The sequence below is a fragment of the Podarcis pityusensis genome, assembly GCF_964106645.2.
Source record: "Podarcis pityusensis genome assembly, chromosome: 1".
NCBI classification, from domain to species: Eukaryota; Metazoa; Chordata; class Lepidosauria; order Squamata; family Lacertidae; genus Podarcis; species Podarcis pityusensis.
In genome coordinates, this window is record NC_138028.1 from 135,384,234 (window position 1) to 135,403,715 (window position 19,482).

Here is a 19,482-nt window from a genome sequence, read left to right on the forward strand (position 1 = left end):
AAAGAGCGCAGCGAGGGCGCCTGCCTGGTGTCACGAGGCAGGGAGTTCCGAAGGGCAGGCGCAGCCCCGCCAAAAGGCAGAGTTCCTACAACTTGGCCAGCCTCTATCCTGTCTCCTCTCAGGCATCTTTTAGAAACGGAAACCTATCGAGCCCCCAACCGCTTCAGCCTTTCATGCTCTTCCGCGAACCACCTTAAGGCGAAGCGGGAAGGCCTGGCGCGGCGGCCTTTCCGCCAATGGGGCGAGAGCGAAGGCGGCGCCGGGAGCAGCAGCCGGAGAGGCCGGCCGGGCCGCGCTCCCTGCGGGGCTGATGGCCGAGGCGAGGCCGGCGGGCGAGGCCGAGGGAAGCCCCGAAGCCCCAGGGGCTCCTCCGGGGGCCGCGCGGGGCCAGGCAGGTAACGTGCGCGGCGCGGGACCCGTCTTCCTTCCGGGGGGATCTGACACGCCAAAAAGAGGCAAACGCGCGTGTGTGTGTTTGTGTGTATGTGTTCGCCCCTTCATGTTAGTCATGTGCTGCCGACCCCTCAGGCTTCTTTCCAGTAAGTGGTGCATATTTATTCCGATATTGAATTTTCCAGGCACCTATCAGAGTGGACTTGGAAAACGCTGAACAAACTAAACCAAACAGGTTTCTGCTTAAATTTACCAGGATCCTCAAGACACTTAAGCGGCTCCCTGCGCATTCGAGACGCATCCAGCGCACATCTTGCTCCTATTTACAACCTGTTACTTCTGATCCCTCTCGCTTCCCTTTTGAGGCTCAGCGAGGGAGGGATTGTTTGCGCGTGGTTTTTAGCAGTTATTCACTGATCTTGGAAAATAGCCTTTCTAATTAACTAGTTAGCTTTAATCCTCACCATGATCTACTGGACGGCGTTTGATAAAAGCAGGTTGTATGCAAAAGCCAGTGCTTTCAGAAAAAGCTTGTGCTTTTTTGTTTTTTGAAGCACTCTGCTGGGGACTGTGGTCACTTTTGTGGGCATCAAGTGACCTGTATTCTTAGCTCAGCTGCCAGATGAATCAGGGGGAAATGTTGCTCCGTGTCCCCTGCTATTTGTTTCGGTAAAATAGGGATAATGGTGGTGCCATGGGCGTAGCCAGGAGGGCAGGCTCCCTGCCCCAATCAATCAAAATTAATAAAAATCAATATAAATCCAAGGTTCTGTTCCCCACTAACAAAAATCCTGGCTACGCCCATTGGCGGTGCTTTGATTTTCTACAAACTCTGAGTGCTGAATGCATATACCAGCAATACAGAAGCCCTTGCCACTCCTTCTTGGGTTTTACCCTCATTGCAATAGTGTTCAGTGTGGTGGAAAGAAAAGATACAAATTTAACTAAGCACAGTTCTTTACTCTTATATTCAAAGGGTAAATTGGCAGACATAGTAGTGTGAGTACAGAATCTGCTTCCTCACCCCAGTGATGTCAGTCACCCAAATACAGGAAGCAAGGAATGTGTGATGAGCGTTTGTGTGTGGAAATGCTTCAAACAGGCTTTTCTGTGTATATCTGGGGCTTTGCTGAGATGAACTTTCATGAGCAAATTTAAAGCACTTTAGTGTCTTGAACATCTACAGATATTTTCCTTTTTTGAAAAAGGCATCAGCCACTCTCTATAACACCAGCAAAACACACACACACACACACACACACACACGAGAGAGACAGAGAGAGAGAGAGAGAGAGAGAGAGAGAGAACATTGTATTATTAGTAGGATATGTTGCAGAATACCTTCAGAATATTTAACAGGCAAATATCTCTGAATCTTACACATGCAATTATAATTTAATTTCACCTAATCAGATCACAGTGACTTGTTTGGGGAAGAAATGTAATTGTCTGCTAATGGATTCCCAGGCCGCACAGTTGTTCTCAGTCATTCTAGCAAATGGGTTTGGAGATTGTGGCTTTTAATGCAGCAAGCAATTATTCTTAATTCATGTTTGCTTTACTTCCTGGGATTCCCATAAAATGTTAATAACAGATTTCATCACAGGTTCTTATACATAGTTACTAAACTAACTTTTCATGTTGTTTTCTAGATGATGTGGTGATAGACAAGTCTTTGTATTGCAGTCTGTATGAGTTTGAAGCCCCAACCTGGAGGAAAACACTCCAAACATAGGTTTACAATCTCAGTGAGAGAATTAGGACTCGATTGCTGATGTCTAATTATGTTAGTTTCCCTGTTTTCTCTAGGTAGTTGCTAATATAATTCAACTGAAAATTGGTTTTGTTGAACCTGTTTATTTGTATCTTGATCCTGTAGGGAAGGAGTGCCAGATGATTGTGTTCATTTACTTTTGTTCTGAAGCTCCAAGCTAGGTAACAACTCTAAACATCACAAAGCACTTTGTATGTTACAAGTATCTTTTGTCTGCATTGTGCTAGGTCACATCTCAAGGAGTCCTTGAGCAAAGGAGACTGCTCAGAATATATCTAGGGACATTTTGCCTCATGCCTATTTAGCTGGGTATAATAGAGGAGCCATATTATGAAACATGTTAGGCAACTTTACAAATCTTTGATATTTTTAAATGTGACGGTAAGTTGCTCGAACACCTGTTCGCTGCATGCAAAGGCATTTGTTTTCAGGACATATTGGATGATTGTAAACAATAATTATTTGGACGTTTGGAGACAGTAGGATAGTGCTATGTCCCACAATGGTCTCTTGTCAAATAGGTTTTGCTGACGTTTAGCTATTTTCTTCCCAACCTATAAAACCTATGAAAGAACATCTTATACTTGAGGGCAAAATAGTCCTGCCACATGACCTTCAAATATCTGGAAAAAGCAACAATCAGTCTGTACAGGGTCTCAAAAGAGGTTGAAAATATATCAGGCCCCACCTGACCCTCTCTGATGCAGGGCTTATCCACACTTACCTCTCCTCTGTGCTTTCCAGGCATGGTCTGTGCTTTAAAGCTCTGTGTCTTTACCGCTGAATCAGAGCAAACAGCAATTCACAGAAAACCTGAATTGCCATTGGTTGCGCTTCAGCTTTAAAGAGTGGGTTTTTACAGAGAATGTTTTGGGGCAAAAGAAAGAGCTGTTGGATATGGAGCTTTAAAGCACAGACCTGAGCAAAAGGTAACTGTGGTTAAGGCCTCTCTTGTGGCCCTGCTTCTTTCTCATCCGCAGTGGGTTACTCCAGTGACCATAGCAGAACCTCCTGGTCAGGGCTGAGCTCCTGCTGAGTTTTATGACCTAAAGCAGCAACAATCTCTCCAGCACAGGTCGCAATCTGAAGGAGTGGCTGAAGGAACAATTCTGTGACCACCCCATCGAGCACTGTGAGGACACTCGACTGCATGATGCCGCTTATGTGGGAGACTTGCAAACCATTAAAAACCTGTTGGAGGAAGAGAGCTTCCAAAGGTAGCTCTCAATTTTACTGAAATGGAGCATGGATTCTCAGGTGATAAATCAAACACTTTAGCCCTGAGTACATTTTAGCCTCATGCAAATAGTCACTGAGGAACACTGAGGGTTCAAAGGGATGTATGAAGATAGGGATCTCCTGCTGATCCTCCTCCTCGGCTCTGTATGTTCCAGGTTCCATCTGCACATTTATTCCATCTATCAGATCTGTACTGTCCATTTTTGTAGAGTTCAGATTATGGGTAGCCTTCCTGTATGAATTATTCAGGTGTATGTAATTCTGGGTATCTAAGCTGGGGTTGCATATAGGTTTGGGTGTGCATGTGTGCACAAACAGTGACAGACTGTTTGTATCAAATGGATACTGGACGGGGCTGATTGGAATCGTAGTCCAAAACAACTGAAGAGTGGCAGGTTAGCAAAGGCTGCATGTGATTGTGCCTTATATATCTATTTAGACATGATTTTATTCCCATGCTGTCAGAAAATTGTTGTTATGGATAACATAGGACATCCAGGGAAAGAATCCAGGGAGAGAAAAGTTGGTTTTGTTCTTAATTTTTGCCCCACACTTGCTGAGAACAGTGCATGCTCACAGGGGGAAGCAAGGCAAGATCCAGGCACACTCATGGATTACTTAGTTGTGCTGCTTTTGCTTTCTTCAGCCGCATCAATGAGAAATCTGTGTGGTGTTGTGGTTGGCTGCCTTGTACACCGCTGCGGATTGCTGCCACGGCAGGACATGGAAACTGTGTGGATTTCCTGATTCAGAAAGGGGCAGAGATTGATCTTGTGGACGTGAAAGGGCAAACTGCCCTGTACGTAGCTGTTGTGAATGGACATCTGGAATGCGCACAGATCCTTCTGCAAGCCGGAGCTGACCCCAATGGGAGCCGTCACCACCGCAGCACCCCTGTGTATCATGCTGCCCGGGTAGGCAGCACTGACATCCTGAGAGAGCTGATCAGGTAAGTACAGAGTGATTTTGCTTCATCTTTGCCCAGGAGCCAATTGCCAGTCAGCCAAAGAGGGTACGTTTGCTACGGAAAGGATTCTGAGTTGTCCAATTCCAACAGGCAGCAATTGTCAGTGAGAGAAGATAGGCAGAGTTGGGGGAGGGTCCTCAGAAAATGGAAAGACTTGGGAATTCCATTTTTAGGGTAGGAGAAATTCAGAATCCTTTCAAATATCTACACTTCTTCTTTTTCTTCTCTGCAAAATTTAATGTGTTACCATTCTGACAAAAATGTGCTCAAGACGGCACACTTTTATTCTTCCCTTCCTGACCATTCTGAGAATAAGAACATATATGAGTTATTCACCCAGCAGCTGCAACATCACATGCTGATGGCTGGCATGTGGAACAGGGATTGCAGGTCAAAGACCTTCATGTCCCCTCTTGAAGGTCTGGTTTTCCATCTTCTCTCTTGCCAAAGTTAAACACTTAAAGTCCCATTTTGACCCCACCTCTCCACCCTCAAGGCAGCTGGTAATGAACGAGTCATAAAAACATCAAAAATGGTTAAAAATATGTCTCACCACTACAATGAAATTGTAGCCAGCAAAATTCAAAGAGAGAAGCAACAAAGCCAGAAACAACCCCTGGTATGGGAACCAGACAGATTACAGCCTTCACCAATAACACATTGCCTTAACCTGGGGTCTGAAGGAGATAAAGAGTTGGCATTCTAGGGCAAATACGTCCAGAGCCAAACAAACAGACAAATAACCCCTGGGATTGCCACCTAGTGTCTACTCAAGAGCCACTCACACCACCAGTCCCAAGTCTCTAATAGGTGTGCCTTCCAATAAACTTGTTGATAAGATAGATACACATTCTTAAACACCCATTAATTAAAGACCACTTTACTTAGTTAGGTGTACACATAAAATTTTCTGTATACAGATCTGAAAAGCTGATGTTTGAAGTGTCATGTCGCAGTGGAGGCAGCTGAGCCGTTCAGTTCTGTGAGCCAAACCACATGTGATGGTGGCAGACCCACATGTCAGAACCACATCCAAGGTTTCTTGCATCTCCATGATCTATGGATCAACAGCCCCTTTGGTGTAAGGTGATGGTGTGCAGATTTATACTTCTGCTGCAAGGACTCTTGGCCAGCAATATTAAATGTAGACTTTGGAAAGCTTTCAAGTTTAAAATTAACTGACCCTGGCCAATATCTTCTCATTAAATAATTTCTCTATCATGATGACTATGCTAATACCAGATTGTCAAGTTGAAATACAGCTATTAATCAGTTTAAATTGCTTTGTGGAAAGCTTAAAATATCAGTTATGCCACTCATACTACAGAAAATGCACTCGTCCAGTAAAATACAGATACATACATATGCCCAGCTGCTAAAGCAAGCAGACAAAATTCCACATCCTGTCTAGCTTGACCCTAAGAATTATGACCTAAGCAAATATACTTTTTTGGGGGGGGGAGGGACTGTCCTATGTTAGAACATCTCTCAAATACATTTTTGACCTGGGTACATGATAAATCATCCATCTGACACATGCCCTAGTTTAGCAATGCTTTTAGCTACACTGAAAGCACACCTGTGTCCCCATTTCCAATTCACAGAGTATGTGGTTTATCTGAGATGGCTTTTCATGTGTCTGTGCGGGAAAAGAAATATTAGAAGGTCTGAGAAGTGAATACATTTAATATTGCTTCTGCTTCCCATCCCTCAACTAGACTGCAATACAACTTTCCAGGTGCATGTCAGATTCGTCTCCTGACAGCCATTCAGAAGCAGGGACACCATTTTTTTATTTGGGGTGCTGAGAAATAAGGTTCACAGCAAGATTCAGTAGGCCATTCTTGGATATTTTCAAAATTAAATTGCAAAACAAAAACAGTTGGAGCTGAAAAACCAGGATGAGCAGAAAGCAAATAGCCACTGCCACTGTTTTGCAATTACTTGGGCAAGTGTTGCTCAAACTGATAAGTTCTACAGCAGTTCTTATCTTTCAAACACTCTTACAGAATCAGAAAACATCTTAAAGATTTAGCTTCACTTTTCAGCCTTTTCATGGGCAGCACTCTGGCATGAGAGGCCATGGATGCTTTAGCTAAGATTCCAGCATTGCATGGGTTTGGACTTGATGACTGGGGTCCCTTCCAACTCCACAGTTCTAGGATTCTATCAGGTAGAGCAGCCTTTTCATGAGTAGGAGGCTCTTTCCTCATCATGTGAAAGGGTTCTAGAGAATTCCCTCTCCTGAAAGGCCAAATCAGAAAACAAAAACTGTAAGCAGACCATGTGCCACCCCATGATTTTATGTAGCCTGACTAGTCTCTGAGCCTGCAGATAGTGCTGACTGACTTCACAGGGAATTGTCTGCGTTCTTCAAAGTGGTATTTTCCAGCTTCGCAATGACTAGTAAGTTCTACATACAGACATAACCAGGACTTTCCCCCACAAACCTGGCACAGAATAATATCACCCTTTCCTTATTAACCAGGGAGTGGAGGTAGAATGGAAATATATAATTAGGAAAGCAGAACCTCATTCTTAGACTGTTTGGATGGGAAGGGAAAGTTATTCCAAAGTCATATAATTACTCCATAGGGACATTTGGAGACTCTGCTTAGAGTGGAATCCCCTTCCTGGTTACAGCAGAGCCAAACACAACTGCTCTACTTCTGGTGACTTTTGCCTTGGCAAGCGCAACTAGTCTGCAGGATTTACATTTCAAACAAACATGTTGCTCTCAGTGATAGCTTTGAAATCCTGCTCAACTCTTTGAGATCTGTCTAGCAATAAACAGAAAACGAATACTTGGCCATTTATTTGACGAGCTGCCATTTCCCGCCTTCCCTTTTTGCTGCTGCTGTCCATGCTTTTCTACTCTGCCAGCCGTTATTATCACAAAAGGTTGGTTTCCTGAAGGTGTGTGCATCTTTGTGTCTGTCAATAGTGAAAGTCATATGAGGAGATCTCTAGAAGGCAACAAGTTCGGAAATGATGTTGGTGTTTGTGTGAGTTGACAGCACTGGAACAGTCACATTAAAGGGCCAAAGAGGCAGGACAGGTGGTAAGCAACCAAAAATGGGGCTACCCCAGTGGCACCCCCAATTCCCCCCCTCTCTCCCCCTTGAGTTGGTATGGGATAGAGGAGGAAGATCAGCACAGTAATACTACTACTTCATATTAATAGAGTACTTCTAATATTCAAAGTACTTAATATGCATGATCTAAAACAGTCCTCTAGCGTTGTTGCTATTATTATTTGCATATAGCAGGTAGGGGGACTGAAGGCAAAAGGCAGAGGCTTACCTAAAACCGTCTTGTGAGTTCATGGCTGTAAGTAAGAATTGCACCAGCCGTCTCACAGCCCAGTCTCGTAGCCATTGCTCACTTCTAGTTAGGGAAGACGTGTGAGTCCAGCCCAGAGAATCTAGCCAAGGCCTATTGCAGCTCCCTCTGCTGAAAGCTGAGCTGCTCATGTGCTTTGCCTTTTTATTGACTTAGCAATGACTCCCTTGTGGGAATTCTATGGTTGTGGTCAATATTCAGATATCAGAAGGTAAAGTTAGTGTGTACATTGCAGCCACCAATTTTCCATTTCAAAACAGCATCAGCTTGACCACTGCACTCATTTCCAACAAGGCCAGGAAAGGTGTAATATGCCTTTTAACACAGCCTCTGTCCTGAATACTGAGACACTGCATGACTGTGAATTTGTCTTAGGTTGGCCCCTGGCCCACCTATTTTGGGGAGTGGGGAGGAATAATAATAATGATTTTATTATTTATATCCCGCCCATCTGACTGGGTTGCCCAGGAAGGATTCAAAATACAGTGGTACCTCAGGTTACAGACGCATCAGGTTACAGACACTTCAGGTTACAGACACCGCTAACCCAGAAATAGTACCCTGGGTTAAGAACTTTGCTTCAGGATGAGAACAGAAATCGTGCAGTGGCGGTGCAGCGGCAGCGGGAGGCCCCATTAGCTAAAGTGGTGCTTCAGGTTAAGAACAGTTTCAGGTTAAGAATGGACCTCTGGAACGAATTAAGTTCTTAACGTGAGGTACCACTGTACATTACAGGGCAGAATCTCAAACCTCATGATCTTATCAGTAATAAATGCTGGAGGATTTTGTCAACACTTAACCTAAATTCTTCCGAAATCTCCCTTAAGTTATGGATATGGCATACTGTGGCCTGCACTGAGGGGGGTGATCCATGCATGGGGAGAACTGTACTTAATTGAGGCAGGAGATCGGCTGGAATACCTTTAGTAACTTTTGGTTCTGCGCTTCTGCAGTCCTGTTGGACTGGCTCTTTTAAGGAATCTGTGTCCCCTCATCCCTCTCCTCTATTGGGCCACATTTTAGACAACCTCAATCTTATGCTTCGCAAAACAGTCAGGATAGCATATGTGATTCTTCATTTTAGTCGGGGAGAGCTCAGTCTGGGCTTTCCCCCAGTTTTCCCACAGAGGGCGGCACAATTCTTTCGCACCAGCACATCTCTGGAGTCTTGGCTTTCATAGTTTACATTCTGAATATTGCTCAACACTCTCTGTTTCCATCTTGTCATGTGAAAGCTATCCTAGCAACTAGCAAGCTGGCTACTTGGCAGATATATATTCTTGTCTGTAACCACATGCGGTGAAAAGCAGATTTAATTGGCACTACCTTTAGAGAGGGATTTAACAAAGCCTCTTTGCCTCACCCTGATGCTCATGTGAATTTGTAGCTTCTGAAACTGAAGAGGGAGAGACAGGAATCGTCAGTGCAGTGAGAGGCAAAGAGGGCAAGGTGGCCAGACGGCTAAAGAAAAACCCAGCCTGAACCTGACAGCACAGGGAGCCAGTATAGCAACCGAGAGCAAATTTGATGATGCAGTTATAGTCAGAGAATTGTAGAATTGTAGAGTAGGAAGGGACTCCAAGGGTCCTCTAGTCCACTCCCTGCAATGCAGGATTCTCAGCTAAAGCATCCATTCAGATGGCCATCCAACCTCTGCTTAAAAATCTCCAAGGAAGGAGAGTCCACCACCTCTCGTGGGAGTCCGTTCCACTGCCAAACAGCTCTTACTGTCTGAAAGTTCTTCCTGATGTTTCAGTAACTTGAATCCACTGGTTCAGTTCCTACTCTCCTGTGCAGAAGAAAATCAGCTTGCTCATCCTCCATGTGACAGACCTTGAGATATTTGAAGATGGCTATCATATCTCCTCAGTCTCCTGTTTTGCAGGCTAGACATACCCAGCTCCTTCAACAGTTCCTCATCAGACTTGGTTGGCAGAGCCTTGAGCACCCTGATCACCCTCCTCTGCACGTGTTCCAGTTGGTCAATATTCTCCTTAAATTGGGGAACCAGAACTGGATATAGTATTCCAGGTGTGTTCTGACCAAGGCAGAGTAAAATAAGACCATTACTTCCCTTGATCAGGATCTATGCTATTGTTGATGTAACCTAAAATAACATTAGTGGGGTTTTTTTTTGTTTTTTTGTTTGCTGCTGCATCACACTAACTCATGTTAAACTTGTGTTCTGCTAAGACCTCCTTTTCACATGTACTACTGACTGGGTGTCCCCCATCGTATATTGGTACAGCTGGTTCTAAGTGTAGAACCTATTGTTTGTCCCTATTGAAATTCATTTTTTTTGCTTGGGCCCAGTTATCCAAACTGTTAAGGTCACTTTGAATCCTGATTCTGTCTTCTGTGGCATTAGCTACCCCTCCCAGTTTGGTGTCATCTGCAAATTTGATGAACACCCCCACAATCCCTTCATCCAAGTTGTTTATAAAGATGTTGAACAACAACAGGCCCAGAACAGAACCCTGCGGCACCCCACTTGTCACATTTTCCCAGGATGATGAGGAACCTTTAAGGAGCACTCCTTGGGATCAGTCAGTCAACCAGTTACAAATTCACCTAACAGTTACCTTATTCAACCCACATTTTACCAGCTTCTTCACAAGAATATCATGAAGAACTTTGTCAAAAGCCTTACTGAAATCAAGACACACTATGTCCACAGCATTCCCCTGACCCACCAAGCTTCTAACTCTATTGTTAAAAAAAAGAGATTTGTCTGGCATCACTTATTTTTGAGAAACCCATGCTGGGTCTTTGTAATCACAGCCTGCATTTCTGAGTGCTAACATACTAAATGTTTAATTATGCTTTTTAGGACCTTTCCAGGTATCAATGTCAAGCTGACTGGTTGGTAGCTACCTGGATCTTCTCTCTCCCTGCCCCCCTTTTGAAGATGGGGACAGCATGTGCCCACCTGCAGTCTGCAGGGACCTCACCTGCTCTCCAAGAATTCTCAAAGATTATAGACAGAAGCTCTGAGATTACATCCTCAAACTCCTTTAGTACCCTTCAGTGAAGCTCCTCAGGCCCTGGAGATTTAAGTTTATTTAAAGTAGCTAGGTGTTCCCTTCCTACCTCTTTTCCTATCTTGGGCTGCAGCTCCCTCCTTCCATCATTTATTCTGTTATCACCAGGTTGGGCATCACTTTCCTTTTGGGTGACGACAGAGACAAAGTAGGCCTTCACTCTGCCACCCAGAAGCATTTCTCCGTCTTCTCCATGCAGAGGACCTACCACTTGCTTGACTCTCATCTTACTTCGGACATAGCCAAAGAAACCTTTTATTATTATTTTCCACCTCTCTTGCAAGCCTGAGCTCATTTTGAGCTTTGACCCGCCTGACCTTCCCTGGGCAACTGTGCTACTTGTGTATACTCCTCCTTTGTGATTTCCCTTTTCTTCCATTTCTTCTCCAATCTCCTTATGCAGCCACACCAGTTTCTTTAGTGCCTCATGCTTTTCTTTCTTGTTGGAATTGTCTTTATCTGATGTCTGAGGATTGCACCTATTATGTATTTATTGCATTTATATCCTACCTTTTTCTCCAAGGAGCTCAAGGTGGTGTTCTTGGTTTTCCTCCTCCTCCTCCTTTAATCCCCACGGCAACCCAGTGAGGTAGGTGAAGCTGAACCAGTAAGCTTCATATCCAAGTGGGGATTTGAACCTTGACTCCCCAGGACCAAGGCTGACCCTGAAAACACTGCACCCCACTGGCTCTCACCTAACGCTAGAGGTACATAATCTGGTGGAGGACGACCATCTCCTGCTTGACTTCACAAGGTTTTATTCCTATCCCTCTTGGTCCAAGGCACATAAAGTCCAACAGGGCAGGATTTTGCAGCTTGCCTAGCAACCATCTCGCCGCCACAAAAGAGCTTAATGAAAGCAGGGTTGCCATAGTCTTTCCAAATGAATTTCATTTTCTTTCCTCAGGTATGGCGCTGATGTGGATGTAAATCACCATTTGATCTCGGGGACCCCCAGCCCATCTTCCCGGCCGCTCACCTCCCTGGTGGTCTGCCCGTTGTACATTAGCGCAGCCTATCACAACCTGCCGTGCTTCCGGCTGATTCTGCAAGCGGGAGCCAACCCAGATTTTAACTCCTGTGGCCCCGTCAACATCCAGGGCTTCTCCAGGGGCTCTGCGGTGTGTGTCATGGATGCAGTCTTGAGACATGGGTGTGATGTGGCTTTTGTCAACCTCTTGATTGACTTCGGTGCCAACTTGAATCTGGTGAAATGGGAGACTCTGGGAGAAGGAGCTACAGGAAGGATCAAAGTGAACCCAGAAGCCTTGCAGGTGTTCAAAGAAGCCAGGAGTGAGTGGAAAAAGTTATTTTGGCATTCATATTCTATCCCTGCAAAAGGAGTGCGTAGTGAACTGAAAGTACCTCTATTAGGGTTGTCAGCTGGTTTAAATTTTCATTGGGGATTTTTTTAACTGATGAAAATGGGAAAATGTTTTTAATACATAACATGGAAATTTAATAGTATCTGAATATGATTTTCATTTAAATAATTATAGTAATTTATATAGAATTTTCCATATGAATTTCAAAAGCAGCACACAAACAAAAAGCTAATAAAACACCCATAAAATAAAATAATTTAACTAAAACAGTAAAAACAAAAAAGAAACAGAGCTACAATCCACATTAGAGCCAGAACAATTAATGAATTCTTTTCCAAAGGCCAACTGAGACAGAGATCTTTTTGTCTATTTTGAGTAAGTTAGCAGGGAGGAAGCTGTAGGGATCTTGTTGTGACCTACAGTACTGGGGTCCCTACAAGGAAGCCCTACTCCTTGTAAACAAGGTTTTAGAGGTTTTACTATGGTCAATTGGTGTATAAAGTTAGTTTACTGTAAACAAAGAAATCTAGGCTCCTCATAAGATGGAATTCAGAGGAGGAGCTCATCAGTGCTGCAGAGGTGGGTGTGGCAGGGACAGTGCTATTTTTCTATTAAAAGAAGTGCCAGAACTCACTGTGAACACCTCCCTCACTCTCTTAGAATGGCCATGGCGCCCACCTGAGAGGGGCCAGAACTGAGTTCTGGTGAGTTCCGGCTGAAAAAAAGCTCTGTGCATGGAAGTCATGCAGGAGGTGATGTTCCCTGAGATAATAAGGATTAAATAATCATCATAAATCATCTATTTATACCCGGCTCTTCTACTAAAAGTAGAAGAGTGCAGAATACTACATAATAATAAAACCATATAATATTAAATTTGATAGGCAGTACAGATACAACTACAATAAAACCTGTTTTAGTCTTTACAAGTAAGAACCAGCCCTTTGAGTTGGGCCTGGGAATAGACAGCTTTCCGTGTCATGTGGCCAGCAGGACTAAACCGCTTCTGGTGCAATGGGACACCGTGACGGAAACCAGAGTGCACGGAAACACTGTTTACCTTCCCGCTACAGCGATACCTATTTATCTACTTGCACTGGTGTGCTTTTGAACTGCTAGGTTGGCAGGAGCTGGGACAGAGCAACAGGAGCTCACCCCATTGTGTGGATTCAAACTGCCAACCTTCTGATCGGCAAGCCCAAGAGGCTCGGTGGTTTAGACCACAGCACTACCTGCCTAATATCAGTGGGTAGGGAGTTCCAGCTGTAGGTACTGCCGCACTGAATGATCAATTCCTTGCAAGTCCAGAACAAACCTTATGAAGTATGTGTAAAAGTGCCAGTTCTTCAGATCAAAGCAGTTGTGTGGGCACATACAAAGTAAGGCAATCCTTCAGGTAAACTTGAACCTAAGCTACTGAGGACTTTTTATATACGAATAGTACCACCTTGAATATAGCCTGGTAACAAATCAGCAATTAGTGCAGATTTGTGAGCAGCAGTGATATCCAACCAGCTCCTTCCTGCAGAGTCACTGCTTAGTTCTTACTCTCCCTGCTTATGGCTTTTCCACACTTCCACTTGTCTCGTGCCTAGAAAGCAGGGGACTGAGCGTTTGCTACTCCGCTTTCCGGGAAAGTGCTGAATCGGAGCAAACACCAATTTGCAGAAAGCCCGATTGACATTCTCTCCAGTTCAGCACTGCAGAGTGGGTTTTCCCTGGATGAAAGCGGTGAGCCCTAAGTTCTGCTTAGAGCTGCGTGCACCTCTCACTTCTGCATGCAGCCTAAAGGTATTAACTAGGCATAGGTGTTTGTGGGACTAGGAGCTGTGGGTCTGCTGTGGTATTCAGTTGTTTCTTTTTCTCTCCTTGTCTCTTTCTCGTGTGTTGCATTACAGGCTGCCCTAGGAGTCTGATGTCTTTGTGCCGCGTGGCAGTACGAAGGACACTCGGGAAACGTCGTCTGCACCTGATCCATGCTCTTCCAGTGCCAGACCAAATCATAAATTTTTTACTCCATAAACAGCAGTGAGGTCTCCTTGGAAGTTTTGGAGGACAATTTCCTTTCCTTCATTGTTTCCCCACCCCCACCCCTTTAATGAGGATTTTGCTTTTTTTAAGAGTGAGCAGTTGAAAACAGGAAGAATTGTTTGTGTTTGTTTAATGCTATAAAATTATTTTCATGATATTATTTCTGTTAATTATTCTATATAATTTGGGTTTTAGCAAAGCTGCTTCCTGGTGAATTTGATCTGATGTGTTACAGTGCTTCACGTATCATGAAAAAGATAGGGCATGGTCCTATAGCTTTAGTGCAGACAGTATTTGTTTTTAGTAGTGTGGATGTGTTTATTTAAAGCATGCGCTGTTGTTCCAAAAACAGCTCAAGGTATTTATTTAGCAGGCAGTGTGGCAAGGCCATGCCTCCGGGCTGCCACAGACACCTCACCCTTCTCCATCCTGGGATGAGGCAGCAACTCAGCCAGAGGGAGGCCAGGTGAGCAGTGCCGCTCTTCTGAGGGCTCAGGATGAGTTCTGCAGTCATAGGCAGCAGAAAGTAGTTCAGGGTTGCAATCTACATGGTTTTGGTTCCAAGACTTACCTCATCCCTCGCCATACGGCCAACTCCAACAACCTACATATTCCCAGTCGTGCCTTCCCAATACAAATTACATATATGTTTTGAAATGCACTCATCTGATTTTTTCATGCTATTCAAATAATCACCAGTAAATTATTGTTGCTGTCTTGATGATTAGCTGTTGTGGAATTTATTCCAGTTTCTTTTCAGCACAGTGTAAAGTATACTAAAAATCTTGTCCACCAGTAGCATGAGGTAACCACAGTTCTGAAGCATTTTATCTTGTGTGTATGTGTTTAAGAAATCATGTTGGCTTCAAAAAATCTTCAAGGTAAGGCGAATGCAGCATTTTCTGATGTCCAAAATATGTACCTTTGGCTCCTAATGCTATTCGTATTTATTATTCACAAAACACCTGCATTTTTCTATGTGCTGTAAAAATATTTAAAATATTGGTTGTATCCAATGTAGTGCAAGTAGAGTTCCTCCTACAGCAGGACTCCAAGCCTTTGGAGCAGATTTTGAGGATGCACAGAGTGGACGCACAGGGTGCAGGAATCATAGAAGAGTTGGAAGGAATCTCAGCCAAAGCATCCGTGACAGATGCCATCCAACATTTGCTTAAAAACCTCCAAGGAAGGAGGTTCCGCCCGAGGGAGTCTGTTCCACCATTGAACAGCTCTTCCCGTTGGAAAGTTCTTCTTGATGTTTAGTCTGACTGCTTTCTTGTAACTTGAAGCCATGGGTTCGAGTCCCACCCTCCAGAGCAGGAGAAAACAAGCTTGCTCTGTCTTTCATGTGATAGCCCTTGAGATATTTGAAGATGGCTGGAAGGGAGAGTCTTGTTGTGCATACAGAAGGCGCTTCCACCGGTGCCCTCTTACTGTTGGATACAACCATAGTCCATGACCACAGGTTTACAATCTACCACCGGACTTTTTCTCAGTTAACAGGACTTGAGTCTGATCAGCTGCATTGATCACTGCCATTGCACAAAGAGAAAAGTGAAGGCTCACAGGGAGGGTAGAAATCATTGTTTTGCTTATATAGTCAGAGATATCGCAAACCCAGTGTGTAAACAGAAATTGTACATACAAATAAATAAATAAATAAATCTGTGTGGGCCGGACTGGGATCATGCTTGCAGAAGGGGCTGCATAAATAGGTTTTCTATGCAGGACCTGTAACCTCCCTTTTTGCAGAGCCAAAGTTGCCTGTGAGAATCCTACATGTGCTGTGCATTGAGTATAGGCCCCTATGCAAATGAGGTCTTGAATGTGGGCTGATGAATGCAATCCTGGGTCTCCCTCCATGCAGTCCTTTACACTGGATGGCCATCTGCCTGGGGCTTCAGAGTTTGCTGATTTAGTGTGCTGCTGTTGTGAATCAATGCTTTCTAAAAACCACTATAAGGGAATCCCAGGACATTTTACCCACACATCCCATTCTTCACAATCTCCGACTGTTTTCAGGCTATTGTCTTTATCTTCAGTGTCTGTGACTCATCAGAGCTAATATTAATATTTTGTTGGAAGCTACCCAGAGGGTAACCCAGCCAGATGGGCGGGGCATTAATATTAATAATAATAATAATAATAACAATAATTTATTATTCAGGATCATTCTTGACAATATTAAACCTGGTATAATTAAAACTCCAAACTGCAGTGGCGGAGGGTTCTTCTCTCTCCTTTCACTCCCATTCAGCATTGAAATCAAACTTTCCAAACTTTCTATGTGCTCATTCATTTAAGAATCTTAAAACAAATCTATTGAACACTGTCAATAGAATCATAGAATCATAGAGTTGGAAGAGACCACAAGGGCCATCGAGTCCAACCCCCTGCCAAGCAGGAAACACCATCAGAGCACTCCTGACATATGGTCGTCTGTAACAAATCCATTTACTAATTGTACTATTAGGGTATAGAAAATCTGGCAACCTAAACTTACACCTATTATTTCATTAATCCCAATATCACACCACCCAGCAAAGGGAGAGATAAGCAATTTGAACATTGGAAATCCATAGGATTATATACATAATGAGATTTGTATAGCAATAATCAACCTATATCTATTAACCAAATAAAAATACCTTTGTCAAATCTTAACAGTAACTGAATCTATTTTAAAACAACATGTAAAAACACAAGCTCTGAAACCCTTAACACAATTAGAAAATTTATTAAATGCAGAGGGGCAAAAGGATTAGATGCTAAATTGTACTCTATATTGCTCAATGTAACTTACGGATCTATGGAATCCCTTTTAAAAATGGGGAAATTATTGCACAGATGGTAACGCACCCCTTTGGAAATGTCAAAAAAAATATTCTACATCACCTAATTGTTGGAGGGGTTTCAATAAACTTGGTACGTACTATCTTTTATGGTAGGAATGTTAGTTGGTGCGAGATTTTTGGAATTTAATTTTGACAAAGATGATAAGTTTCATACCCACCATCATTTCTTTGATGAAAATAGGGCTATCTCTTTCTATACCAGGAAGCTTCTCCCGTGTTTGATCTCCCGCACGCATAGACGTCATAGACACATCTACATGGGTAACTTGGAGCCAATTACAGCCTCTCCGCTGAACCTACCTTGCAGAATTGTTGCAAAGAAAAAATGTGCGAGGAAAGGGATCGTGTACAACAATGAAATTAACTTGTAGCTGTAAGCTGCCTTGAGTCCCTGACAGGGAAAAAGGTGGGAAATGGTTGTTGTTGTTGTTAGTAGTAATAGTAGTAGTAGTGGTGGTGGTGGTGGTGGTGGTGGTAGTAGTAACAGTAGTAACCATGAGAATGATCAGGAACACACCAGACAGTAAATCCTATTGAACTCAGTGGGACTTAGTTCTGAGTAGACATGCTTTGGATTGCAGTGTGAGGCTGCCCAGTCTTGACCCAGGTTTCAGCGCCATTGAATATAGCGGGACTTACTTGTGAGTAGACAGTAGAAGGCTCAACTTACAATAAAGAAATCAAGGCTCTCTGCGTTTCCTAAAAATGGCTGATTGTGAAAGCATTGCAATTAAAGTATTTAAAGTGGATTGGTGAACTTTTCCTTCAAAATTATAGAAAGGGCTTTGCTTGCTAGCTTCACCTTTTCCTCCACTTGGTGCAATGATCTTATTTTCGACATAAACAGGACTCTGTTTTTTGCAGCTACCACCCCCACCCCCACTTTTAATTGTTCTCTGAGACATGGAGGTGAGGAAAAGGGAAAAGCGGGACATTCCAGGATCAATTCAGAAACCAGGATGACTTCTGTAATTCCAGGACTGTCCCTAGAAAACTGGGACACTTGAAGGGAGTGAAATACTACTAAGGAAACTATTGTTTGATGTCCAAAATTAATGTTACTGGACATTTTTTATGATACCAATAGAACTGGTCTTCTATATGATACAGGCAGCACAAACTGGAAGTGCAACTCAATGCAAAACAGCCCAAAATCTTACACTGAACGCTTGGTACCACTCACTCTGGAATATAGCTGTAATGGAGAAAATAATGTATAATTTGAGATTTCAACAAGGACTAGAACCTCCAGACAGTTTTAATATGATTTGGCATTACTTTATGACATATACAGCAAAACCTTCATTTTCAAGTCAACCCTCGTCAAAAGCCGGGCAAATCTGGAATTATGATCTGATAGTCTCTACTTGGACTTCATTTTAAGTCATGTGCAACTATTCATTCTGCATGCCTATTTTATAGTTTTGGTTTCCATTTTTGTCTTTATCATTATGCTTACCTTTACTGGTCAGGCAGCACTGCATGGCAGGGCCTCTCTCCCCACCATGAGCTGGCAAGGGATGGGGATTTCCCCCAGGCCCAGCACAAGTGGGCTTTGTGCTGGTCTGGGAAGTGGATCAAAGGCTGCTGGCTGACTGGCCCATGGCAGGCAAGCCTCTCCACTGGCTCCATCCCTGGGGCAGCTTGGACTGGGCACTCATCCCCCACTCCAGTCCACCTCAGGAACACTGCTGGCGCCCAGCTCCTCCCTTGGTTGCTTGTGGGATCTCACTGTTGATCTTTGGTGGAGGGGAGACTGTAGTCTCTGCCTCTCCAGTCCTAAGGGGATCCAGAAGTAGTTGCTTCTGTCCAGAATCCCACACGGGGGCCAGAGTGCTCCTCAGGGTGGCAACCCTTGGCCTCAGGTTGACCCCTAACAGGCAAGCTGGAGGTCATGTGGCCGTACCCAATGCCTTTCCAAAGACCATTACATCTGTCATAAATAAAGTTGTGGCCTGATTTGACCCAATAGCTATGTTGTCCTGTGTATTGCTTGGGTGGAAGTCATGGGTGAGGGGAGGCAACTTGTTCATGAAATTGTTATCTCTGTTTTCGTACATTATAAAATGAAATAATAATAATAAACTTTGCAAAACAACAACAACAACAACAAACCCCCCAATACTGGCTTATTCTAAAGGGTTGTTGAAAGAATAGAAAGGCCCTTTATTCATTATTCATTATCAAGGGGTGTGTGAATGCTGAGCTCTAGTCTTGTTTTAACTATGCATGTCTTCCAGGCCTTGTTTTTGCTGGACCTTTGCTTTTCTGCATGTGCCTCTTTTTGTTTCCAACCATCAAAAATCTTTTGCCACAGCATTTTACCAGAGATCTTGGGAACCATGAGGGCCAGAAACTTATTTCAGTTTGAGATTCTTGGAGCAGTGGAGCTTATTGCTCCGTGACCATCACCACTTAACTTTTCATGGGTTTTGGCCGGCTTGCAGAGCCTCCCCCCTCCCCCCACTGGTTTCCTTTGGGACCCAGTTGCTTTTATTTTCATCCTGTGAACCTG

The 19,482-nt window shown here is 43.7% G+C and overlaps 1 protein-coding gene and 1 long non-coding RNA gene across 2 annotated transcripts; one reads left to right on the forward strand and one right to left on the reverse strand.

Annotated features, from left to right (window-relative positions):
• Positions 1–236: 236 nt before the first annotated feature.
• ASB1 (ankyrin repeat and SOCS box containing 1) lies at positions 237–14,269 on the forward strand (the record flags this gene model as incomplete). Its single annotated transcript, XM_080971061.1, is given in 6 exon segments — positions 237–264; positions 267–395; positions 3,243–3,384; positions 4,053–4,355; positions 11,664–12,049; positions 13,980–14,269. Coding segments are annotated over 6 exon segments (1,122 nt in total). The 3' UTR covers positions 14,114–14,269.
• A 145-nt stretch (positions 14,270–14,414) lies between these two features.
• Positions 14,415–19,183, reverse strand: LOC308474518. Its single transcript, XR_013984771.1, has 2 exons — positions 16,542–19,183; positions 14,415–16,431 (listed from the first exon to the last, which is right to left on the reverse strand). It is a non-coding gene; the product is annotated as an uncharacterized lncRNA (long non-coding RNA).
• Positions 19,184–19,482: the final 299 nt, after the last annotated feature.